Source organism: Oncorhynchus mykiss, chromosome 15, assembly GCF_013265735.2.
Source record: "Oncorhynchus mykiss isolate Arlee chromosome 15, USDA_OmykA_1.1, whole genome shotgun sequence".
In the NCBI taxonomy this organism is placed as follows: domain Eukaryota; kingdom Metazoa; phylum Chordata; class Actinopteri; order Salmoniformes; family Salmonidae; genus Oncorhynchus; species Oncorhynchus mykiss.
This window is the reverse complement of record NC_048579.1, coordinates 44,586,223-44,613,120: the sequence shown is the minus strand read 5'-3', so window position 1 is coordinate 44,613,120 and position 26,898 is coordinate 44,586,223. Positions and strand designations below refer to the sequence as shown.

The 26,898-nt window shown below is 43.0% G+C and overlaps 1 protein-coding gene across 5 annotated transcripts; it reads right to left on the bottom strand.

Moving 5' to 3' along the window:
- Positions 1-9,321: 9,321 nt before the first annotated feature.
- LOC110490121 (rho-related GTP-binding protein RhoG) lies at positions 9,322-26,836 on the bottom strand. Of its 5 annotated transcripts, XM_036944423.1 has the most exons (7): positions 26,688-26,818; positions 24,175-24,224; positions 23,669-23,834; positions 14,985-15,162; positions 12,582-12,752; positions 12,208-12,481; positions 9,322-12,173 (listed from the first exon to the last, which is right to left on the bottom strand). In XM_036944423.1, coding segments are annotated over exons 4-7 (576 nt in total). In that variant the 5' UTR covers positions 15,114-15,162; positions 23,669-23,834; positions 24,175-24,224; positions 26,688-26,818; the 3' UTR covers positions 9,322-12,171. The 5 variants fall into 5 exon arrangements, with proteins under 5 accessions (XP_036800318.1, XP_036800317.1, XP_036800316.1 ...); XM_036944422.1 differs by lacking the exon at positions 23,669-23,834; XM_036944421.1 differs by lacking the exons at positions 23,669-23,834; positions 24,175-24,224 and having other exon boundaries at positions 26,688-26,836.
- Between the last annotated feature and the right edge of the window lie 62 nt (positions 26,837-26,898).

Here is a 26,898-nt window from a genome sequence, read left to right as displayed (position 1 = left end):
GACTTGTGGCCTCTGTTCTATAATCACACTTTTGACTTTCCCCATTTCAGCTTCTGGTTCCTAAGCGAGTGATGGCACAAGACATGAAAGCAAAAAGAAACACAAGACATAACAGTATTAATGTGTCAAGCTATGCATAATTATATATGCAAAGACAAAACCAAAGTTTGATAACATGACAATTCCCACTCTCTTTGCCTGACTATGCTTTCAGGATACTTTTCTTCTGGGTTCCACAAAAATGAAGGTCCTAAAAAAACCTCATGCTTTCACCCAGTCTTCCCCGACCACCGGCTCCAAGAGATGTTCCCAAGCCATGTCATTTTCACTTTGTTCCCCATCATCTTCTTCCTCAATAGCCACTCAATATACACGTGTGGTGGCTTTAATCAACTTGACCTAATCTTGAGGTAACTCAACACTGTATATATGTTTCACATCAATGCCCTCAGAAGATGATACCTCAACAGTACTACCAAGGTAACCCCTGCTACTACTAACACTGCCCTCAGAAGATGATATCCCAACAGTGCTACCAAGGTAACCCCTGCTACTACTAACACTGCCCTCAGAAGATGATATCCCAACAGTGCTACCAAGGTTACCACTGCTACTACTAACACTGCCCTCAGAAGATGATATCCCAACAGTGCTACCAAGTTAACCCCTGCTACTACTAACACTGCCCTCAGAAGATGATATCCCAACAGTGCTAACAAGGTAACCCCTGCTACTACTAACACTGCCCTCAGAATATGATATCCCAACAGTGCTACCAAGTTAACCCCTGCTACTACGAACACTGCCCTCAGAAGATGATAGCCCAACAGTACTAACAAGGTAACCCCTGCTACTACTAACACTGCCCTCAGAAGATGATATCCCAACAGTGCTACCAAGTTAACCCCTGCTACTACTAACACTGCCCTCAGAAGATGATATCCCAACAGTGCTAACAAGGTAACCCTTGCTACTACTAACACTGCCCTCAGAAGATGATATCCCAACAGTGCTACCAAGGTTACCACTGCTACTACTAACACTGCCCTCAGAAGATGATATCCCAACAGTGCTACCAAGTTAACCCCTGCTACTACTAACACTGCCCTCAGAAGATGATATCCCAACAGTGCTAACAAGGTAACCCCTGCTACTACTAACACTGCCCTCAGAAGATGATATCCCAACAGTGCTACCAAGTTAACCCCTGCTACTACTAACACTGCCCTCAGAAGATGATATCCCAACAGTGCTAACAAGGTAACCCTTGCTACTACTAACACTGCCCTCAGAAGATGATATCCCGACAGTGTTACCAAGGTAACCCCTGCAACTACTAACACTGCCCTCAGAAGATGATATCTCAACAGTGCTACAGCGACTTCTGTGAGAATAGCTATTGCTTGGAATCTGTCTCCTATTATCTTCATAGTTTACTGATAGCTCCCAACTCCCATCCGGTTCCATAGGCACCAACATCCCCAATGACCTCCTCTGTTCTGCTACAGTCAATACCTGTGGATAATACTTCCCTGTGCTCATGTTAGGTACACAGGGGTGTTGGTAGACACAATGTATGTAACCTAATTTATGTCCCTCTTACTGTCCTGAATGCCTCTGCTGATCCTACAGCTATTGTATGCAGTAATCATGTGCCGGTTATACTGTTAGCACTGTCGGTGTGCCCTAGGAGGATGTCCACCGTGTGCAGCTCACCCTGCACTAACATGAGCATATCTACTGCTGCTAAGCTTCCCAGTAAAGCAATACAAATAAGTAAGCATCCCAGAAGAAAAGTGCTCAAAATAGCCCACGTTAACATATGTAGCTTGAACTTAAAAATTTGCTCGTAACAGACGACATTCATATTCTGACTATCCCTGAAACTCACTTAGATAATACCTTTGATACAGTGGTAGCAATACAATGTCATAACATTTATAGAAAGATAGAAATGCCAATGGTGGAGGTGTTGTTTATATTCAGAACCACATTCCTGTAAAGATTAGAGAGGATCTCATGTTAAATACTGTTGAAGTAATATGGCTACAGGTTCATCTGCCTCACCTAAAGCCCATTCTGGTGGGAAGCTACTATAGACCATCCAGACCATATCCAGGTCCATCAGATGTGTTATGGATTCACACCACTTGCTATATTGTGGATGAAGAGTTACCTGTCCAACAGAACAGAGGGTGTTCTTTATGGGAAGCGCCTCCAACATTATCCAGGTAGAATCAGGAATTCCCCAGGGCGGCTGTCTCGGCATCTGATTAAAGCCAATGTATCTGTGTTTGCTTAACAAAGAGTTGTAGTTAGTTTCAGAGTGGGTGGCAAGGAATGAGTCAGTCCTAAATATTTCTAAAAGTATTGTATTTGGGACAAATCTTTCACTAAACCTCAACTAAATCTTGTAATAATTAATGTGGAAATTGAGCAAATTGAGGTGACAACTGCTTGGAGTAACCCTGGATTTTAAACTGTCATGGTCAAACATATTGACAGCACCATAAACATGGCAGGTCCTACAGGCCCTAGTTTTGTCGCACCTGGACTACTGTTCAGTCGTTCCCCTCCCCCCAAAAAAATAAAATAATTCGCTCTGCACATATTCCAAGATTTCGTAGCAGTTGGATTTCGTAGCAGTCGGACGAAGATCACATTGTATGATATTTAAGTAATTAGTTAGCATGTTATTGCATGACATAAGTATTTGATACATCAGAAAAGCAGAACTTAATATTTGGTACAGAAACCTTTGTTTGCAATTACAGAGATCATATGTTTCCAGTAGTTCTTGACCAGGTTTGCACACACTGCAGCAGGGATTTTGGACCACTCCTCCATACAGACCTTCTCCAGATCCTTCAGGTTTCAAGGCTATCGCTGGGCAATACGGACTTTCAGCTCCCTCCAAAGATTTTCTATTGGGTATTTCTTCTTACGGAGCCACTCCTTAGTTGCCCTGGCTGTGTGTTTCGGGTCATTGTCATGCTGGAAGACCCAGCCACGACCCATCTTCAATGTTCTTACTGAGGGAAGGAGATTGTTGGCCAAGATCTCGCAATACACGGCCCCATCCGTCCTCCCCTCAATATGGTGCAGTCGTCCTGTCCCCTTTACAAAAAGCATCCCCAAATAATGATGTTTCCACCTCCATGCTCCATGCACCTCCATGCTGGGATGGTGTTCTTGGGGTTGTACTCATCCTTCTTCCTCCAAACACGGTGAGTGGAGTTTAGACCAAAAAGCTCTATTTTTGTCTCATCAGACCACATGACCTTCTCCCATTCCTCCTCTGGCTCATCCAGATGGTCATTGGCAAACTTCAGACGGGCCTGGACATGCGCTGACTTGAGCAGGGGGACCTTGCGTGCGCTGCAGGATTTTAATCCATGGCGGCGTAGTGTGTTACTAATGGTTTTCTTTGAGACTGTGGTCCCAGCTCTCTTCAGGTCATTGACCAGGTCCTGCCTTGTAGTTCTGGGCTGATCCCTCACCTTTTGTTATTGACTTTTGTTATTGACCAAATACTTATTTTCCACCATAATTTGCAAATAAATTAATAAAAAATCCTACAATGTGATTTTCTGCATTTTTTTTCTCATTTTGTCTGTCATAGTTGAAGTGTACCTATGATGAAAGTTACAGGCCTCTCATCTTTTTAAGTGGGAGAACTTGCACAATTGGTGGCTGACTAAATAGTTTTTTGCCCCACTGTACACTAGAGTTTCTTACCAAGACGACATTGTATGTTCCTGAGTGGCCTAATTAGTGTTGACTTAAATCGGCTTGAAAATCAATGTCAAGACTTGAAAAAGGCTGTCTAGCAATGATCAACAACCAACTTGAAAGAACATGAAGAACTTTTTAAGTAATAATGTGTAAGTATTGCACAATCCAGGTGTGCAAAACTCTTAGAGACTTTCCCAGAAAGACTCTCAGCTGTAATCGCTGCCAAAGGTGACTCTAACGTGTTGACTTGGGTGTGAATACATACAGTGCCTTGCGGAAGTATTCGGCGACCTTTTGCCACATTTCAGGCTTCAAACATAAAGGTATAAAACTGTATTTTTTTGTGAAGAATCAACAACAAGTGGGACACAATCATGAAGTGGAATGACATTTATTGTATATTTCAAACTTTTTTAACAAATCAAAAACTGAAAAATTGGGCGTGCAAAATTATTCAGCCCCTTTACTTTCAGTGCAGCAAACTCTCTCCAGAAGTTCAGTGAGGATCTCTGAATGATCCAATGTTGACCTAAATTACTAATGATGATAAATACAATCCACCTGTGTGTAATCAAGTCTCCGTATAAATGCACCTGCACTGTGATAGTCTCAGAGGTCCGTCAAAAGCGCAGAGAGCATCATGAAGAACAAGGAACACACCAGGCAGGTCCGAGATACTGTTGTGAAGAAGTTTAAAGCCGGCTTTGGATACAAAAAGATTTCCCAAGCTTTAAACATCCCAAGGAGCACTGTGCAAGCGATAATATTGAAATGGAAGGAGTATCAGACCACTGCAAATCTACCAAGACCTGTCCGTCCCTCTAAACTTTCAGCTCATACAAGGAGAAGACTGATCAGAGATGCAGCCAAGAAGCCCATGATCACTCTGGATGAACTGCAGAGATCTACAGCTGAGGTGGGAGACTCTGTCCATAGGACAACAATCAGTCGTATATTGCACAAATCTGGCCTTTATGGAAGAGTGGCAAGAAGAAAGCCATTTCATAAAAATATCCATAAAAAGTGTAGTTTAAAGTTTGCCACAAGCCACCTGGGAGACACACCAAACATGTGGAAGAAGGTGCTCTGGTCAGATGAAACCAAAATTGAACTTTTTGGCAACAATGCAAAACGTTATGTTTGGCGTAAAAGCAACACAGCTCATCACCATCCCCACTGTCAAACATGGTGGTGGCAGCATCATGGTTTGGGCCTGCTTGTCTTCAGCAGGGACAGGGAAGATGGTTAAAATTGATGGGAAGATGGATGGAGCCAAATACAGGACCATTCTGGAAGAAAACCTGATGGAGTCTGCAAAAGACCTGAGACTGGGACGGAGATTTGTCTTCCAACAAGACAATGATCCAAAACATAAAGCAAAATCTACAATGGAATGGTTCAAAAATAAACATATCCAGGTGTTAGAATGGCCAAGTCAAAGTCCAGACCTGAATCCAATCGAGAATCTGTGGAAAGAACTGAAAACTGCTGTTCACAAATGCTCTCCATCCAACCTCACTGAGCTCGAGCTGTTTTGCAAGGAGGAATGGGAAAAAATGTCAGTCTCTCGATGTGCAAAACTGATAGAGACATACCCCAAGCGACTTACAGCTGTAATCGCAGCAAAAGGTGGCGCTACAAAGTATTAACTTAATGGGGCTGAATAATTGTGCACGCCCAATTTTTCAGTTTTTGATTTGTTAAAAAAGTTTGAAATATCCAATAAATGTCGTTCCACTTCATGATTGTGTCCCACTTGTTGTTGATTCTTCACAAAAAAATACAGTTTTATATCTTTATGTTTGAAGCCTGAAATGTGGCAAAAGGTCGCAAAGTTCAAGGGGGCCGAATACTTTCGCAAGGCACTGTATGTAAATTAGATATTTCTGAATGAATTTGTCAAATTAGCAAAAAACTTCCATGAACACGTTTTCACTTTTGTGGGTTATTGTTTGTAGATGGATGAGAGAAATTAATCCATTCTGAATTCAGGCTGTAACACAACAGAGTGTGGAATAAGTCCAGGGGTATGAATACTTTCGGAAGTCCCAGTATCTCAGTCATATTATGGGACCATTTTGTACTGTATGCTATGATTATGTGTACTGTTTGAATGGTGTAGATTGAGTGTGTTGTTACTGTGTGTGGGTCGGGGGTTAGAGAGCGGGATACGCCATCTCATGGATTATTCTATGCCACTTTGTACAGTATAATGTTTACATACCCTACATTACTCATCTCATATGTATATACTGTGCTCTATACCATCTACTGCATCTTGCCTATGCCTTTCGGCCATCGCTCATCCATATATTTTTATGCGCATATTCTTATTCATCCCTTTAAACTTGTGTGTATAAGGTAGTTGTTTTGAAATTGTTAGGTTAGATTACTTGTTAGATATTACTGCATGGTTGGAACTAGAAGCACAAGCATTTTGCTACACTCGCATTAACATCTGCTAACATTGTAAGATAAGATTTGATTTACTCAAACAGTTGGCTGCTGTCGCCAACAGTCAATGCCCCTTTAACCACGGTTTGTTTGCGTGAGTGTGTGTACACTTGTGAATGTCACCAACGCAGTAACCGTGTGCGTGAGTGTGTTACAGAGACGAGGGTGACTCAGCATACGGTTGGTTGCCTGGGACAAAGAAGCATTATGATTGAACCTGTAATAGGTGGAGGGAAATACTGACAGATGATTTGACTTTCAAATCAGACTGGCTATAGGAAGAGGAGGCAGGTAGCAGGATTGGCCTGGGTTGGTTATACAGTCAAACTACCGATCCCCCTGTCAATGTAGTCTTTTATTGATTTGTGATTTAACAAGCAAAACTGATCCTAAATCAGCACTCCGACTCTGAAAATCTTGATACATACGACCCTTGGTCTGTGGTTGACGTACAGTGAGCTTCAAAAGATTTGGGACAGTGACAATTTATTTGTTGTTTTGGATCTCAGTACACCAGCCCTTTGATACAATGACTGAGGTTAAAGTGCAGACTGTCAGCTTTAATTTGAGGGTATTTTCATCCATATCAGGTGAACCGTTTAGAAGTTACAGTACTTCTTTGTACATAGTCCCCCTCCCCATTTTTAGGGGACCAAAAGTATTGGGACAACATCACGTGTGTATTAAAGTAGACAAAACTGTAGTATTTTGTCCCATATTCCAAGCACGAAATGTGCCTCTACAAACTTGGATGCATTTGCTGTTTGCTTTGGTTGTTTCAGATTATTTTGTGCCTAATAGAAATTAATGGTAAATAATGTATTGTCTCATTTTGGAGTCACTTTTATTGTAAATCAGAAGGGTTTCAAAACACTTCAACAATAATGTGGAAGCTACCATGATTACAGATGATCCTGAATTTATATTGAATAATGATGAGTGAGAAAGTTACAGTAAATTTCACCATGAGGCCAATGGTGGCTTTATAAAAGTTTAATGGCTGTGATAGGAGAAAACTGAGGATGGATCAACAACATTGTAGTTACTCCACAATACCAACCTAAATGACAGAGTGAAAAGAAGGAAGCCTTTACAGATTACAAATATTCAAAAACATGCATCCTGTTTGCAATAAAGCGCTAGTAAAACTGCAAAAAATGTGGCATAAATATCATACCTCTCCAAAAATGCTAACCTCCCCTGTTATTGTAATGGTGAGATGTTGGCATGTCTTGGGGATATGATATAAAATGCTAACCTCCCCTGTTATTGTAATGGTGAGATGTTGGCATGTCTTGGGGGGTATGATATAAAATGCTAACCTTCCCTGTTATTGAAATGGTGAGAGGTTAGTATGTCTTGGGGGTGTGATATAAAATGCTAACCTCCCCTGTTATTGTAATGGTGAGAGGTTAGCATGTCTTGGGGGTATGATATAAAATGCTAACCTCCCCTGTTATTGTAATGTTGAGATGTTGGCATGTCTTGGGGGGTATGATATAAAATGCTAACCTCTCCTGTTATTATAATGATGAGATGTTGGCATGTCTTGGGGGTATAATATAAAATGCTAACCTCCCCTGTTATTGAAATGGTGAGATGTTGGCATGTCTTGGGGGTATAATATAAAATGCTAACCTCCCCTGTTATTGAAATGGTGAGATGTTGGCATGTCTTGGGGGTATGATTATAAAATGCTAACCTCCCCTGGCTTTTATGAAGCTAGCCAACTTCAGTTAGCTTCACATTCCATATCAGGCTCGTACTACGACGGTGGATGGTGGATATTGCTCGTCCGCCTGCCTCTAACGCTGCACTTTAACCTCAGTCATTGTATCATTTAGCTCTGGCGTACAGATACTTTTGGAGCTTGTTTAATCTCGGACACCCAGAAATACAATCTTGTGTAATTAATTGCATCAGATGCTTGTTTACATTTTGGAAGGAAACGTGTTAGTTCAATGTCTCCCCAACTCAAAATGGAAACTGACAGTGAGTTTTGCGTAAGTCTATGGGCCAAATGTCCCAAGATGCGAGCACCTGTGAAATTGTGATTTGTCCAAATGATCAGTGTCAAAAAATCTGTATAGTCTTTGCATCCCACTCTGTCGCCAGATGCTACTGCTGTTTATGTTATGTGCATATGTCCATGAGAGATTAGGGTTCTTAGAGTAGGTAAAGTAAGACTGGACAGGTTGGGCCTTAAACTGAAGGGTTTGGAGTAAAAAGTAGAGAGACACACATACTCACTAAAAATTACTTTAAAAAAATCCAACCATAGAAGTTGAATTAGAATATATCTTTCTGACTCCAATATTGTAAAAGACAGGATGGCGGTCAGGATTATAACATGATTTTATTCTCAGTTTATATCAAATTAAGACAGTCTGAATGTTAAATTTTCTCAGTTTACACAATGCCTGGCATTTGACTTTTTTAACATTGCATGGTCACTGAAATATTTTAAAAATATATATATATTCAATCATGTTAAACACATATTACATTACAGATTTGATAAATATTATACATAAATGACTTTCAAGCACAGCCCTTGTGGAATATAATGGGGAGGGGAGGAGAAGGAAGTAACGTTAAGAGGTGAGGGGAGGCATGGGGTTGGAGAACAGGGGAAAGGAGAGGTGAGGAAAGGAACAGGGAGTGGAGGCAGAGGGTAGGAGAACAGGGGAAAGGAGAGGTGGGGAAAGGAACAGGGAGTGGGGGCAGAGGGTAGGAGAACAGGGGAAAGGAGAGGTGGGGAAAGAGGAGGATAGGAACGGAGTGGAGGCAGAGGGTAGGAGATGTGGGGAAAGAGGAGAGAGAGTGAAAGGAACAGGGAGTGGGGGCAGAGGGTAGGAGAACAGTGGAAAGGAGAGGTGGGGAAAGGAACAGGGAGTGGGGGCAGAGGGTAGGAGAACAGGGGAAAGGAGAGGTGGGGAAAGAGGAGGATAGGAACGGAGTGGAGGCAGAGGGTAGGAGATGTGGGGAAAGAGGAGAGAGAGTGAAAGGAACAGGGAGTGGGGGCAGAGGGTAGGAGAACAGTGGAAAGGAGAGGTGGGGAAAGAGGAGGATAGGAACGGACTGGAGGCAGAGGGTAGGAGATGTGGGGAAAGAGGAGAGAGGGTGAGGAGAGGTGGAGGCAGAGGGTATGAGAATAGGGGAAAGGAGAGGTGAGGGAGGGGAGAAGAGCAGATGAAAAGGGGGGGGGCAAGGGTGGTCTAAAGATTCTACTGTTGGAATGGTCTGGAAGGTATACAGGCAGACAGGAAGTGAGGGGGGAAGTGGAAATGGCTCTCTGTCTCATTGTGAACCTCAGTAGAAGGATTACTTCCTGTAGCAAAGAGACTGGACTCAAGCTGTGTCTAACCTGAAGGCTAACTCAGGACTAACTCCATTTATCCTGAATGAAGTGTCTGAGCCATGAGGACCAATGAAATCAGATACCCTCCCTCTCGCAAAGATTGGGTCATTACCCCCTTCATTTGAGGAAGACGATTGGTTAAATATATTAATAAAATGTTTTTTGTGTGTAAATATATATATTTTTAACACCTATCACATGACACATTTAGTAATGACAGTACTTGCTTTCCAAACGGTATGTTTTTTTGTGCAATTGTATTTTGAAATTTGCGAAAGGCAACCAACCATAATCCATAGATGGCAGTTCCCATTCAAGTGAAGACTGGCAGCCATTGCTAGTGTATGTAGCCTCTGTTGAGTCCCCAACAACTGGATGTGCTGGTTTTCAGGGGAAATGGAAAAAGAGCCTGTGGCGCGACTTCTGCTTTCAGACATTAACAGCATGACACCCCATCTTAACACCTCCTCCATATTAACTGGATTGGTTGAACAGTGCAGAAAATGACCTTTTTCTTCTCGTCAAGACCAGTATGTAGGGGATCTAGTTTCAGGTGTTTCTTTTATGCCTGCTATGTTAGGTTACAGTCAAATTGCCAGGTTTAGAGGTTCCAAAACCCTGCTATGGATTATATGTCTGTGGCCACAACGCAACAAGCTGTTCTACAGAAGGTGCTCGTGCATTGATGAGCACACAAAAGCACAACAAACTTAGAATTAACGATAAGTAATCAAATAAAGATGGCACTTCTAAATTTCGGCACAAATCATAGTGTGGCACTGACTCGCCCATAGATTGACGTTTCAGCATTGTCTCAATGACGAGTTTGGCATTCGACTAGCCATGTGCTACATGCACGCGCAGTAACCAGCCTGCTAGAGTTAGCGGCAGGCGGAAGAGCAATATCCACCGTAGTAGTACGAGCCTGATGTGGAATGTGAAGCTAATTGAAGTAGGCTAGCTTCATAAAACCCTGATCTGGAATGTGAAGCTAATTGAAGTAGGCTAGCTTCATAAAACCCTGATCTGGAATGTGAAGCTAATTGAAGTAGGCTAGCTTCATAAAAGCCTGATCTGGAATGTGACGCTAACTGAAGTAGGCTAGCTTCATAAAAGCCTGATCTGGAATGTGACGCTAACTGAAGTAGGCTAGCTTCATAAAAGCCTGATCTGGAATGTGAAGCTAATTGAAGTAGGCTAGCTTCATAAAAGCCTGATCTGGAATGTGAAGCTAATTGAAGTAGGCTAGCTTCATAAAACCCTGATCTGGAATGTGAAGCTAATTGAAGTAGGCTAGCTTCATAAAACCCTGATCTGGAATGTGAAGCTAATTGAAGTAGGCTAACTTCATAAAAGCCTGATCTGGAATGTGAAGCTAATTGAAGTAGGCTAGCTTCATAAAACCCTGATCTGGAATGTGAAGCTAATTGAAGTAGGCTAGCTTCATAAAACCCTGATCTGGAATGTGAAGCTAATTGAAGTAGGCTAGCTTCATAAAAGCCTGATATGGAATGTGAAGCTAATTGAAGTAGGCTAGCTTCATAAAAGCCTGATCTGGAATGTGAAGCTAATTGAAGTAGGCTAGCTTCATAAAACCCTGATCTGGAATGTGAAGCTAATTGAAGTAGGCTAGCTTCATAAAACCCTGATCTGGAATGTGAAGCTAATTGAAGTAGGCTAGCTTCATAAAAGCCTGATCTGGAATGTGAAGCTAATTGAAGTAGGCTAACTTCATAAAAGCCTGATCTGGAATGTGACGCTAACTGAAGCTGGCTAGCGTTATAAAAGCCTGAGTAGATCTAGCTTGCTTCGTAGTATACAACTTCAAATAATATTTTTGCAGGAATCTCCTTGCGAATGATTATGATATAAGGGAAGATATGAAGGAAGATCAGCGGTCGTGGAAAAAAGGTTTCACAACTTTTGGGACACAACCTCTCAGCTCCCCAGCTTCATCTGCGACCTCTAACCTCTGGCCTGAACAGAGGCAGCCAGCGTCAACACACAAGGCACATTTTTGATTTACAAACAAACAAATATTAAAGGCTCTTTTCTGGGAATTGAAAGAGGCATGGCTCATCATGATTTTTCTCAATATGCTTTACATATGCTTTAGTTGGGTTTCTACTGAGCTCTAAAACTGGAATAAGAGGAAAAGAGACTAGGGTCAAGGAGTGGGAAGAGAAAGTAGACGCCACCATCACAGACCAATCAGTCTCTGGTAAAGCCGTTGAGTGACACTGCTCTGGCCTATCAGAACTGCCCAAGTGTCCATGATAACAGATCACTGTAATTCGTCATTTGCAGAGTGCAGTTGCCCCTCCCTCTTCCCAATAGTAAGGCTCGTCGGTCACTGGGGGAAAAGAGAATACTGTTCTCCTGTCATATTTACATGTAACTGAATTATTCTACCATAGTCATGTACATTCTTATTATTTCCATTGTTGCAGTAAGTTTTTCAGTTTCAACTGCCCACCCCCTTCTGTCTCTTCATCTAGCTAACCACCCTTCTTTCCCCTTCTTGACCTCTTGCTGGTGGTGTGCTGGGGGTCGAGGAAGGCTTGGATGGCCTCAGCAAACATCAGTCTTTTTTACCCCTCCTTTACTCTTTCTCTCTCTCTCTCTCTCTCTCTCTCTCTCTCTCTCTCTCTCTCTCTACAGTAGCCTACAGGACCTCTTGCTGGTGGTGTGCTGGGGGTTGAGGAAGGCTCGGACGGCCTCAGCGAACACGTCTTTGATCCCATCCTGGTTGAGGGCGGAACACTCCAGGTAGCGGGCGGCTTGGATCTGACGGGCCAGTCCCGCCCCCTGGTGATGAGTGACAGGAGATTGGCTCTGCTCCTTCAGCTTGCGCTGGGTCTCCTCATCGTTACGCAGGTCGCTCTTAGTGCCTACCAGGAGGACAGGCACACCGGGGCAGTGGTGGGACACCTGTGGGTACACACACATACATGTGTAAACACACAGACATTTACATACACACACACACACACAATGTAATAAACCCACAGACAAACACACACACACTGACCTCTGGGTGCCACTTGTGTTTGACGTTCTCATAGGAAGCGGGGCTGGAGATGGAGAAGCAGATGATGAAGATGTTGGTCTGAGGGTAGGACAGGGTCCTCAGACGGTCATACTCCTCCTGACCTGCCGTGTCCCACAGGTTCAGACTGATGGAGCGCCCGTCTACTGTCACCTAAAACACACACACAGGGGTAAGAACACACACACAGGGGTAAGAACACACACAGGGGTAAGAACACACACAAACACAGGGGTAAGAAACAAACACATAGGGGTAAGAACACACACACACAGAAACACAGGGGTAAGACACAAACACACACAGGGGTAAGACACACACACATGGGTAAGAACACACACAGAAACACAGGGGTAAGTAAACACACACAGAAACACAGGGGTAAGAACACACACACAGAAACACAGGGGTAAGAACACACACACAGAAACACAGGGGTAAGAACACACTCACAGAAACACAGGGGTAAACACACACACACATAGAAACACCGGGGTAAACACACATACACACAGAAACACAGGGGTAAGAACACACACATGGGTAAGAACACACACACACCGTTGTAAGAACACACACACAGGGGTAAGAAAACACACACAGAAACACAGGTGTAAGAACACACAGGTGTATGATACACACACAGGGATGTAAATGCACACAGAGGGAAGTAAATAGACACACACACAACACATGCAGGCAGGTATAAACACACACACCTACACGTGTAAAAACACATACATACAATGGGACAAAAAAGTATTTAGCCACCAATTGTCAGCCACCAATTGTGCAAGTTCTCCCACTTAAAAAGACTAGAGAGGTCTGTAATTTTCATCACACTTCAACTATGACGGACAAAATGAGAGAAAAAAATCCAGAAAATCACATTGTAGGATTTTTAATGAATTTATTTGCAAATTATGGTGGAAAATAAGTATTTGGTCAATAACAAAAGTTTATCTCAATACTTTGTTATATACCCTTTGTTGGCAATGACAGAGGTTAAACGTTTTCTGTAAGTCTTCACAAGGTTTTCACACACTGTTGCTGGAATTTTGGCCCATTCCTCCATGCAGATCTCCTCTAGAGCAGTGATGTTTTGGGGCTGTTGCTGGGCAACACGGACTTTCAACTCCCTCCAAAGATTTTCTATGGGGTTGAGATCTGGAGACTGGCTAGGCCACTCCAGGACCTTGAAATGCTTCTTACGAAGCCACTCCTTCGTTGCCTGGGCGGTGTGTTTGGGATCATTGTCATGCTGAAGGACCCAGCCACGTTTCATCTTCAATGCCCTTGCTGATGGAAGGAGGTTTTCACAAAAAATCTCACGATACATGGCCCCATTCATTCTTTCCTTTACACGGATCAGTTGTCCTGGTCCCTTTGCAGAAAAACAGCCCCAAAGCATGATGTTTCCACCCCCATGCTTCACAGTAGGTATGGTGTTTTTTGGATGCAACTCAGCATTCTTTGTCCTCCAAACACGACGAGTTGAGTTTTTACCAAAAAGTTATATTTTGGTTTCATCTGACCATATGACATTCTCCCAATCTTCTTCTGGATCATCCAAATGCTCTCTAGCAAACTTCAGATGGGCCTGGACATGTACTGGCTTTAAGCAGGGGGATACGTCTGGCACTGCAGGATTTGAGTCCCTGGCGGCGTAGTGTGTTACTAATGGTAGGCTTTGTTACTTTGGTCCCAGCTCTCTGCAGGTCATTCACTAGGTCCCCCCGTGTGGTTCTGGGATTTTTGCTCACTGTTCTTGTGATCATTTTGACCCCATGGGGTGAGATCTTGCGTGGAGCCCCAGTTCGAGGGAGATTATCAGTGGTCTTGTATGTCTTCCATTTCCTAATAATTGCTCCCACAGTTGATTTATTCAAACCAAGCTGCTTACCTATTGCAGATTCAGTCTTCCCAGCCTGGTTCAGGTCTACAATTTTGTTTCTGGTGTCCTTTGACAGCTCTTTGGTCTTGGCCATAGTGGAGTTTGGAGTGTGACTGTTTGAGGTTGTGGACAGGTGTCTTTTATACTGATAACAAGTTCAAACAGGTGCCATTAATACAGGTAACGAGTGGAGGACAAGAGGAGCCTCTTAAAGAAGAAGTTACAGGTCTGTTAGAGCCAGCAATGTTGCTTGTTTGTAGGTGACCAAATACTTATTTTCCACCATAATTTGCAAATAAATTCATAAAAAATCCTACAATGTGATTTTCTGGATTTTTTTTCTCTCATTTTGTCTGTCATAGTTGAAATGTACCTATGATGAAAATTACAGGCCTCTCTCATCTTTTTAAGTGGGAGAACTTGCACAATTTGTGGCTGACTAAATACTTTTTGCCCCACTGTACATACACAAACAAACTCATACACAGTACCTGGCTGCTATAATTGTCAAACACGGTGGGTATATATTCCTTAGGGAAGGCTCCAGTTGTGTAGGAGATGAGCAGACAGGTCTTCCCTACGGCACCGTCGCCCACCACTACACACTTAATGCTCTGCATGCCTGCTGCGCTGCCGACCCTTCAACTCTCACCTCTCACCCTCAGCAACCTGATGGAACACACAGACATACCACACATTTAGGCCCCGTTCTATTTCGGTTCCTTCACCCTTCCCCTAGCCCAGTGTCTCCCAATCCTGGTCCTGGGAACCCAAACAGATGCACATTCTAGATATTTCCCTAGAAGTAACAAATCAACGACATTGTGCACCTCTTAGGGTTCCCAGTACCAGGATTGGGAAGCACTACTCTAGCCCCTACTAGCTGATTTTATTTGCATAGACAGATTTGCATAGGAAGATTGGATGGGTGAAAGTACTGCATCGTGGGGGGTTACAGATCATGCGTATATACCTACGTATCAGTAAACAGCTGAGGGTTAGAGGACTGTAAAGGAACCAGACATGAAGGGACGGTTTTCCCAGACACAGATTAAGCCTTGTCCTGGACTAAAAAGCACTTTCAATAGAGATTCTTCATTGGGCATGTTTTTTAGTTCAGGACAAAGCGAAAACAGACACCAAAGGAGACGAGAGAGAAAGAGACATACAGAGAAACAGACAGAGACACAGTCATGTCATTTAGTATTATAGCTACTATTCTTATTGTTGTCGCTGTTGTTTTCATTATTGTTATGTGTATCACTTCGCTTTGGAGACATTGACAGTCATGCCACTAAAGCATATTACATTTTAATTTAAATATGAAAGAGATTAGAGATACAGACAGACGGCCAGAGACCAAGAGACAGACAGACAGAGAGAGAGAGAGAGAACAGACACAGTGAGACAGACAGACAGACAGAGATATAGAGAAAGAAAACAGACACAAAGAAAGACAGAAACAGACCGAGAGACAGACGCAGTGAGACAGACAGAGACCAATACAGACAGACAGTGAGAGAGAGAGAAACAGACAGAGACCCAGACAGACAGACAGACAGACAGAGTGATAGAGAAAGAGAACAAACACAAAGAGAGAGACACAGACCGAGAGACAGACACAGTGAGACGGAGAGACCGAGAGTGTTTATGGAAATGAAGAGTACACAAGGAAACGGGATCCAAACAAAACAAAGATGTTATCCTGGGTTCAGCCAATGGGCTTCAGCTCTATGGAACACACAAACACACATACTGAGCAACATCCTCCCATAGAGCGCAAACGTATAAAATAGAATGATTTACTTTACATGAGATACAGACTCATGTCTATCTCTTTCTTGCTTTGTCTGTATGTTTCTGTCTCTATCTATCTCGCTCTCCCCATCTCCCTCTCGATCTCTGTATATCTCTCTCTCTCTGTCTGTCTGTCTGTCTGTCTGTCTGTCTGTCTGTCTGTCTGTCTGTCTGTCTGTCTGTCTGTCTGTCTGTCTGTCTGTCTGTCTGTCTGTCTCTCTCTCTGTCTCTCTGTCTCTCTGTCTCTCTGTCTGTCCAGATGTTTAGATACAGTGACTCCACCCAGACTCCAGGGAAACAGGCAGTCAGCCCCACCTCCACTTGGGGTGTGACCCACTGAGGTCACTGTAGCCTGCAGACCAATCAGAACATCCCTTCTGGCTGGGGTTTCATGCCTGTCAATCACTATCCACTAGGTGGGACCCTGGCCCACTGGTCTTCTGCTAATCATGTGGAGAAGGATTACGTTTCCCCATAATGCTGATCTAAGGTCAGTTCTGCAATTTTCCCACTAATTGGTTGCATCCCAAATGTCACCTATTCCCTATACAGTGCACTACTTTTGACCAGAGCCCTGTGAGCTTTTTTACTACACAGCCCTAACTCATCAAAAGTAGTGCACTACAGTGCCTTGCAAAAGTATTCACTCCCTGCAACACCACTAAGCAAGGGGCACCACCAAGCAAGCGGCACCATGAAGACCAAGGAGCTCTCCAAACAGGTCAGGGACAAAGTTGTGGAGAAGTACAGATCAGGGTTGTGTTATAAAACAAGATCATAAACTTTGAATATCCCACAGAGCACCATTAAATCCATTATTCAAAAATGGAACGAATATGGCACCACAACAAACCTGCCAAGAGCGGGCCGCCCACCAAAACTCACGGACCAGGCAAGGAGGGCATTAATCAGAGAGGCAACAAAGAGACCAAAGATAACCCTGAAGGAGCTGCAAAGCTCCACAACGGAGATTGGAGTATCTGTCCATAGGACCACTTTAAGCCGTACACTCCACAGGGCTGGGCTTTAGGGAAGAGTGTCCAGAACAAAATAAGCAAACACTTTTGTGTTCGCCAAAAGGCATGTGGGAGACTCCCCAAACATATGGAAGAAGGTACTCTGGTCAGATGAGACTAAAAGTGAGTTTTTTGGCCATCAAGAAAAACCCTATTCTGGTGCAAACCCAACACCTCTCATCACCCCGAGAACACCATCCCCACAGTGAAGCATGGTGGTGGCAGCATCATGCTGTGGGGGTGTTTTTCATTGGCAGGGACAGGGAAACTGGTCAGAATTTAAGGAATGATGGATGGCGCTAAATGCAGGGTTTCTTGAGGGAAACCTGTTTCAGTCTTCTAGAGATTTGAGACAGGGACGGATGTTCACCTTCCAGCAGGACAATGACCCTAAGCATCTTGCTAAAGCAACACTCTAGTGGTTTGATGGGAAACATTTAAATGTCTTGGAATGGCCTAGTCAAAGCCAAGACCTCAATCCAATTGAGAATCTGTGGTATGACTTAAAAATTGCTGTTCAACTTGAAGGAGCTGGAGCAGTTTTGCCTTGAAGAATGGGCAAAAATCCCAGTGGCTAGATGTGCCAAGCTTATAGAGACATACCCCAAGAGACTTGCAGCTGTAATTGCTGCAAAAGATGGCTCTACAAACTATTGAATTTGGGGGAGGTGAATAGTTATGCACGCCCAAGTTTTCACTTTTTTTGTCTTATTTCTCGTTTGTTTCACACAAAAAAATATTTTGCATCTTCAAAGTGGTAGGCATGTTGTGTAAGTCTAATGATACAAACCCTCCAAAAAATATATTTTAATTCTAGGTTGTAAGGAAATAAATAACAAACATATTGTTAAATTAATATAGGTCAAAGTCATTGTTAAAACACCTATTGCTATTAAGAGATGGCTGCCCCAAACTCCTAAACTTCATGTTAAAAAGGTTTTTTTAACACTATTATTTCAATAGAATATGTTGAGTTCTTCTATTATTACATTGAAAGAGGTCCCCCCCCCCCCCACCAAATAAAAATAAAAACCCAGACTCCTAAACTTCATGTTGGCAGATATAAAGCCTCTCTTGAAAAAGCCAAACCAGAAAATATCAAAAACTAAAATCGGCCTATATCGAATCTCCCATTCCTCTCAAAACATTTAGAGGCAAGTGCCTTTAAAGGCAACTGCTGTTTTCAAGGTTTTACTGCTAACCTACTAGAGGTCGACCGATTATGATTTTTCAACGCCGATACCGATTATTGGAGGGACAAAAAAAAAAGCCGATACCGATTTAATCGGCCGATTAAAAAAATGATTAAATAAAAAAGTATTTGTAATAATGACAATTACAACAATACTGAATTAACACTTATTTTAACTTAATATAATACATCAATAGCCTCATAAATAATGAAACATGTTCAATTTGGTTTAAATAATACAAAAACAAAGTGTTGGAGAAGAAAGTAAAAGTGCAATATGTGCCATGTAAGCTAACGTTTAAGTTCCTTGCTCAGAACATGAGAACATATGAAATCAGTTGTCCTGAGTCTGCACAACTCTGCTAGGACCAAGGATCAAGAGAGACACTCAAGTGTTTAAGTACTATATCTCTTGATACAATGATGAAAATAATCATAGCCTCTAAACCTTCAAGCTGCATACTGGACCCTATTCCAACTAAACTACTGAAAGAGCTGCTTCCTGTGCTTGGCCCTCCTATGTTGAACATAATAAACGGCTCTCTATCCACCGGATGTGTACCAAACTCACTAAAAGTGGCAGTAATAAAGCCTCTCTTGAAAAAGCCAAACCTTGACCCAGAAAATATAAAAAACTATCGGCCTATATCGAATCTCCCATTCCTCTCAAAAATTTTAGAAAAGGCTGTAGCGCAGCAACTCACTGCCTTCCTGAAGACAAACAAATGTATACGAAATGCTTCAGTCTGGTCTTAGACCCCATCATAGCACTGAGACTGCACTTGTGAAGGTGGTAAATTACCTTTTAATGGCATCAGACCGAGGCTTTGCATCGAACCTCGTGCTCCTAGACCTTAGTGCTGCTTTTGATACCATCGATCACCACATTCTTTTGGAGAGATTGGAAACCCAAATTGGTCTACACGGACAATTTCTGGCCTGGTTTAGATCTTATCTGTCAGAAAGATATCAGTTTGTCTCTGTAAATGGTTTGTCCTCTGACAAATCAACTGTAAATTTCACTGTTCCCCAAGGTTTCGTTTTAGGACCACTATTGTTTTCACTATATATTTTACCTCTTGGGGATGTCATTCGAGAACATAATGTTAACTTTCACTGCTATGCGGATGACACACAGCTGTACATTTCAATGAAACATGGTGAAGCCCCAAAATGGCCCTCGCTAGAAGCCTGTGTTTCAGACATAAGAAAGTGGATGGCTGCAAACTTTGTACTTTTAAACTCGGACAAAACAGAGGTGCATGTTCTAGGTCCTGAGAAACAAAGAGATCTTCTGTTGAATCTGACAATTAATCTTAATGGTTGTACAGTCGTCTCAAATAAAACTGTGAAGGACTTCTGCGTTTCTTTGCACCCTGATCTCTCTTTTGACGAACATATCATGTTTCAAGGACAGCTTTTTTCCATCTACGTAACATTGCATATATCAGAAACTTTCTGTCCAAAAATGATGCAGAAAAATAAATCCATGCTTTTGTTACTTCTAGGTTAGACTTCTGCAATGCTCTACTTTCCGGCTACCGGATAAAGCACTAAATAAACTTCAGTTAGTGCTAAATACGGCTTCTAGAATCCTGACTAGAACCAAACAATTTGATCATATTACTCCAGTGCTAGCCTCCCTACACTGGCTTCCTGTCAAGGCAAGGGCTGATTTCAAGGTTTTTACTGCTAACCTACAAAGCATTACATGGGCTTGCTCTTACCTATCTCTCTGATTTGGTCCTGCCGTACATACCTACAGGTACGCTACGGTCACAAGACGCAGGCCTCCTAATTGTCCCTAGAATTTCTAAGCAAACAGCTGGAGGCAGGGCTTTCTCCTATAGAGCTCCATTTTTATGGAATGGTCTGCCTACCCATGTGAGAGACGCAAACTCGGTCTCAACCTTTAAGTCTTTATTGGAGACTCATCTCTTCAGTAGGTCCTATGTTTGAGTGTAGTCTGGCCCATTAGTGTGAAGGTGAACGGAAAGGCACTGGGGCAACGAACCGCCCTTGCCGTCTCTGCCTGGCCGGTTCCCCTCTCTCCAATTGGATTCTCTGCCTCTAACCCTATTACAGGGGTTGAGTCACTGGCTTACTGATGCTCTTCCATGCCGTCCCTAGGAGGGGTGCGTCACTTGAGTGGGTTGAGTCAATGACGGGATCTTCCTGTCAAGGTTGGCGCCCCCCCTTGGGTTGTGCCATGGCGGAGATCTTTGTGAGCTATACTCGGCCTTGTCTCAGGATGGTAAGTTGGTGGTTGACGATATCCCTCTAGTGGTATGGGGGCTGTGCTTTGGCAAAGTGGGTGGGGTTATACCCTGCCTGTTTGTCCCCATCCGGGGGTATCGTCAGATGGGGCCACGTGTCTCCGGACCCCTCCTGTCTCAGCCTCCAGTATTTATGCTGCAGTAGTTTGTGTCGGGGGGCTAGGGTCAGTCTGTTATATCTGGAGTATTTCTCCTGTCTTATCTGATGTCCTGTGTGAATTTAAGTATTCACTCTCTCTCTATCTGTTGCACCCTCGACAACCACTGTGATTATTCTATGGGAGTTTTTGCTAGCCACCATGCTTTTACACCTGCATTGCTTGCTGTTTGGGGTTTTAGGTTCCAACCATTACGTCTAACAATATAATGAATTAGATGCATAAGTAAGTCAATCAATCAACAAATTTCAGATTCTTACAATCAACATTGAAAATTTGACATAGAACAAAAGTGATTATAATTCTCATAATCAAATGTAAAGGTTTTGAAAATCAGTTTAAAAATTGTTTTTACTATTTTGTTAATTTAGTATTCAAATACAATGTGTACAATGAATCTGTAAAATAAGGTTAATCAAAATGATCCCCATTGTGCAGTTCTCCCTTTATTACAGCTTTTTCACAACATTTTGCTAGTGACAAATTTGGTGGGGTGGTAAGGAAATATTTCAAATACAAACAGTGTGTAAGTAATATATATGTCTACCTGACATATGTTGGAAGATAAATATGTGCTCTGAAAGTTTGGGGAAAAATAGGATATAAATGAGAAAGAAATCAACCCCCAGTGTGCACCACTTGTGTAGAATGACCCATATAAGGAATAAGGTGTTAAAGAAGCTCACTCAGAATCTCACACGTCCTCCTCACCGCAGATTACAACTTCATCGAAAGAGAGAGATGAAAGGAGAAGTAAGACAGGACGTTACTTTACCACTCCACTTCCCTTACATGCTGACCACACCGCCCGCGTTGGGTGCGCGAGCGTTGCAAAATAAATGTACACATACATGTTATTCAATCATTTCATCCAAACTGTTTTGGATGTGCGTCTGCGTAGCCAGACGCTAAAATAGAACTTGGTTCTAATTTTGACGCTTGAGGCGCTGCAAGTCCCGCCTCTCCAATCTCATTAGTTTTTAGGAGCATATAACCACATGGGTGATTGAAAGCTGAACTGAGGTCCAGACTCCAGTCCAGTTGGTGGTGGTAATGCACCTTAAAGTTGGTTGGCCATATAAAGTCCAAAGAAGAAGAAGAAGATGAAAAAGAAGACTGAATGAGGAGACTAGAATCTGTGGATTAATTGCCGGAGTAGAAAACCTTGTGCATTTCAGGTAAAATAACAACCCACTGTTTATATCCTAGGACAAATTAGCTAGCAACAGCAAGCTAGCTAAATGGCCATGAATGTTTCATGCGTTTTGACCTGTCCCCAAATTAATATAAACTCAGCAAAAAGGCTGTAGGCTGAGAGAGGCTGGACTAAGGGCTTGTAGGCCTGTTGTAAGGCAGGTCCTCAACAGACATCACCGGCAACAACGTCGCCTATGGTCACAAACCCACCGTCGATGGACCAGACAGGACTGGCAAAAAGTGCACTTCACTGACGAGTTGCGGTTTTGTCTCACCAGGGGTGATGATCGTGTTTGCGTTTATCGTTGAAGGAATGAGCATTACACCGAGGCCTGTACTCTGGAGCTGGATTGATTTGGAGGTGGAGGGTCCGTCATGGTCTGGGGCGGTGTGTCACAGCATCATCGGACTGAGCTTGTTGTCATTGCAGGCAATCTCAACGCTGTGCTTTACAGGGAAGACATCCTCCTCCCTCATGTGGTACCCTTCCTGCAGGCTCATCCTGACATGACCCTCCAGCATGATAATGCCACTAGCCATACTGCTCGTTCTGTGTGTGATTTCCTGCAAGACAGGAATGTCAGTGTTCTGCCATGGCCAGCGAAGAACCTGGATCTAAATCCCTTTGAGCTCGTCTGGGACATGTTGGATTGGAGGGTGGGCCATTCCCCCCAGAGATGTCCGGGAACTTGCAGGTGCCTTGGTGGAAGAGTGCGGTAACATCTCACAGCAAGAACTGGCAAATCTGGTGCAGTCCATGAGGAGGAGATGCGCTGCAGTACATAATGCAGCTGGTGGCCACACCAGTTACTGACTGTTACTTTGATTTTGACCCCCCCTTTGTTCAGGGACACATTGTTTAATTTATGTTAGTCACATGTCTGTGGAACTTGTTCAGTTTATGTCTCATCTGTTGAATCTTGTCATGTTCATACAAATATTTACACATGTTAAGTTTGCTGAAAATGAACGCAGTTGACAGTGAGAGGACGTTTATTTTCATGCTGAGTTTAGGTTGTTCAGAGTTCATTTTGATATTTCAACCTGCGTGTCCTGATCGCTTCTGGTGTTGATGGACAAATGCACACGATGACGCACGTGGATGCACGTTCCTACCTGGTCTAGTCGGCATGCTGACCACACTGCCTGTGGTGGGTGCGCGAGCGATGCAAAATAAATGGACACATACATGTTATTCTGTCATGCCCTGATCTGTTTCACCTGTCCTTGTGCTTGTCTCCACCCCCCTCCAGGTGTCGCCCATCTTCCCCATTATCCCCTGGGTATTTATACCTGTGTTTTCTGTCTATGTTTTACAGTTTGTTCAAGCCTACCAGCATTTTGTCTCAGCTCCTGTTTTCCCTAGTGTCTCTTTTTCTCGTCCTCCTGGTTTTTGACTCTTGCCTGACTCTGAGCCTGCCTGCCGTCCTGTACCTTGGCCTCTACTCTGGATTATCGACCCTTGCCTGCCTTGACCTGTCGTTTGCCGGCCCTCTTGTTTCAATAAACAGACTCACACAGTCTGCACTTGGGTCTTACCTTGATTCCTGTTATTCAATAATTTCATCCAAACTGCAAGTCCTGGCTCTCCCATCTCCTCGCTGGTTTTTAGGAGCATATACCCACGTGGGTGATTGAAAGCAAATCTGAGGTCCACACTCCAAACCAGTTGGTGCTGGTAATGCATCTTAAAGTTGGTTGCCAACTGCCATGTAAAGTCCACAGAAGAAGAAGAACAACAACAACAACAAGACTGACGGAGGAGAGATTACTAGAAACTAACTATGTTTCCCCTTTTGTCTGTGGATTAATTGTCGGAGTAGAGAACACACGATTTGTGTGCTCGATTTTATACACCTGTCAGTAACGGGTGGGTCTGAAATAGCCGAATCCACCAATTTGAAGGGGTGTTCACATACTTTTGTATTTATAGTGCAGTTGAGTCAGTTAATTTTGATATTTCAACCTGCGTGTCTTGATCACGTCTGGTGTGGATGGACAAAATCAACATGCATACAATGGCGCACGTGGATGCAGGTTCCTACCTGATCTAGTCAGCATGTTACACACTCTAACAGTCACCAGCAGCACTAAGCTACAGTCAGAGTGAGAGAGGGAAGGAAAGAGAGAGAGAGAGAGAGAGAGAGAGGATGCAGAGTGGAAAGAAGAGAGACACAGAGGAGAATAAACATTCAGAGAGAGAGACCTTTAGACTGGATATGAAAGTTACAGATTGTTCCTATAAGGGCTGAACTGAAAGGCTTGTATTCACAGCAGCAACATATAACAAGCAGCGACAAATGATGCATCCCAAATGGCACCCTAATATAGTGCCTATGGGTCCTGGTCAAAAATAGTGCAATATAAAGGGAATAAGGTAGAGACAGCATGATGTTGGTATGCCTGTTAATGCTCACTTTTAAAGAACACGAGTCCGGGCACTACCACTTTGGTGTGTACTCAGTTTGGTGTATAATTGTGTGTGTATGTGTGCGCGAGCGAGAATGTGCGTGTGTGTGTGTGTCATTCACAGCATTTACAAGCAAGGCCCCAGGAGAGTGAACTAGCGGTGTGAGAAAGTGAAACAGGAAGGGCTAGATGTCCTGAGGGACAGGCCTAGTTGGGTCGGTTGCCAGAGTCTACTCTATAAGCTGTGGGTTATCACGACAACAATATGGTCATTTAGCAACCATTTACTCATCCAAAGTGACTAACAGTTCTATTTTTGTTTCGTCAGACCAGAGAACATTTCTCCAAAAAGTACAATCTTTGTCCCCATGTGCAGTTGCAAACTGTAGTCTGGCTTTTGTATGGAGGTTTTGGAGCGGTAGCTCCTTCCTTGCTGAGCGGCCTTTCAGGTTATGTCGATATAGGACTCGTTTTACTGTGGATATAGATACTTTTTTATCTGTTTCCTCCAGCATCTTCACAAGATCCTTTGCTGTTGTTCTGGGATCGATTTGCACTTTTCGCACCAAAGTACGTTCATCTCTAGGAGACAGAACGCGTCTCCTTCCTGAGTGGTATGATGACTGCGTGGTCCCATGGTGTTTAAACTGGCGTACTATTGTTTGTACAGATGAACGTGGTACCTTCAGGCATTTTGAAATTGCTCCCAAGGATGTACCAGACTTGTGGAGGTCTACATTTTTTTTCTGAGGTCTTGGCTGATTTCCTTTGATTTCCCCATGATGTCAAGCAAAGAGGCACTGAGTTTGAAGGTAGGCATTGAAATACATCCACAGGTACATATCCAAATGACTCAAATTATGTCAATTAGCCTATCAGAAGCTTCTAAAGCCATGACATAATTTTCTGGAATTTTCCAAGCTGTTAAAAAGCACAGTCAACTTAGTGTATGTAAACTTCTGACCCACTGGAAATGTGATACAGTAAATTATAAGTGAAATAATCTGTCTGTAAACAATTGTTGGAAAAATGACTTGTGCCATGCACAAAGTAGATGTCCTAACCGACTTGCCAAAACTATAATTTGTTAACAAGAAATGTGTGGAGTGGTTGAAAAACGAGTTTTAATGACTCCAACCTAAGTGTATGTAAACTCCCGACTTCAACTGTATATACAATGGTTATATATAATTTAAGTATGTACTTTATCTTGTATGTGGTCTAGGCAGACATCAACTAGTTGGTGTGTATATGTTATAAGTATGTTATAATGTGTGTTATGACCACCTCTTGGTGGCTGTTAAAATCATTGAGGAGCTGTCAGACAAACAGCTGTCGAAACACAGAACTCAATATTCCCTTCCTCCTTTCCTCTTTTCCTCCCTCCTTACCCCCCTCATTCCCTCATTCCTTCCTACCCCACAAAAGGTTTCAGGTATCGAACCACACCAACTGTCCGAGTAGAGAAAACACTAGTAAAGTGTGAAAATACCACCACCACCATACTCAAACAGTAGGTTTGCCCTCCTGTATATCTCCCTCTATTATTATTATTACAGAGATAATACATATTGGAGGGTGGGTGGTGCAAGGACAATTGTTTATGGACATTTTGGTGGAAAGTCAGTCATTTCACTCTCAATTCAATTTCCACATAACATGAAACCATCAAACTGTGTGATTGTCTGAGTGAGTATTCTATGAATGATTTCACATCTGTTTCTGGTGATTGGAGATGATACAGATGATTCAAAACCACACAAACATACACACACACACACACACACACACACACAGAACACCCCTAAACAAGTGAGTGTAGAAGACATGTCAACATTCTTAGGGAGTAGTTGGTCCCTCGATCAATTACTTATGAGTAAAACACAATAACCTATAATCTCATGGCATAGACAAATAAAAACGGACACTAGCCTGTAGCAAACATCTAAATGATAACGGAGAGGCTCCAGACAGAAAGCTGGACATCTCGGAGTCAAACCCAGTAGAGTTTATGGGAAGCCAGACAACATTTGTTGTAGAATAACTTGCAGCATTAGGCTACGTTACACAGTTTAAAAGTTATAGTAGTCCCAGCCTATTCATTTCCGATTAGGTATAATAAGTAAGCAGTCTTGGGTCAAAAACTCACCTAACATAGTCCTTCCTCCTCTCCTTCTCTGTGGCAGAATTGGTCAGACGCCCGAGGAGCGGATGGATCTTCGTTGTCTTGTGTTGTCAGTCAGTCGGGCGGGCGGGGTTGCGTTATGAAGGAAGTCGGTTCATTTTCGGAGAGGAGAGGAAGTGTATGAGGTGTATGAGGAAGTTTATTTGTTGGCGAATAGCCGCTGAGCTGAGGATGC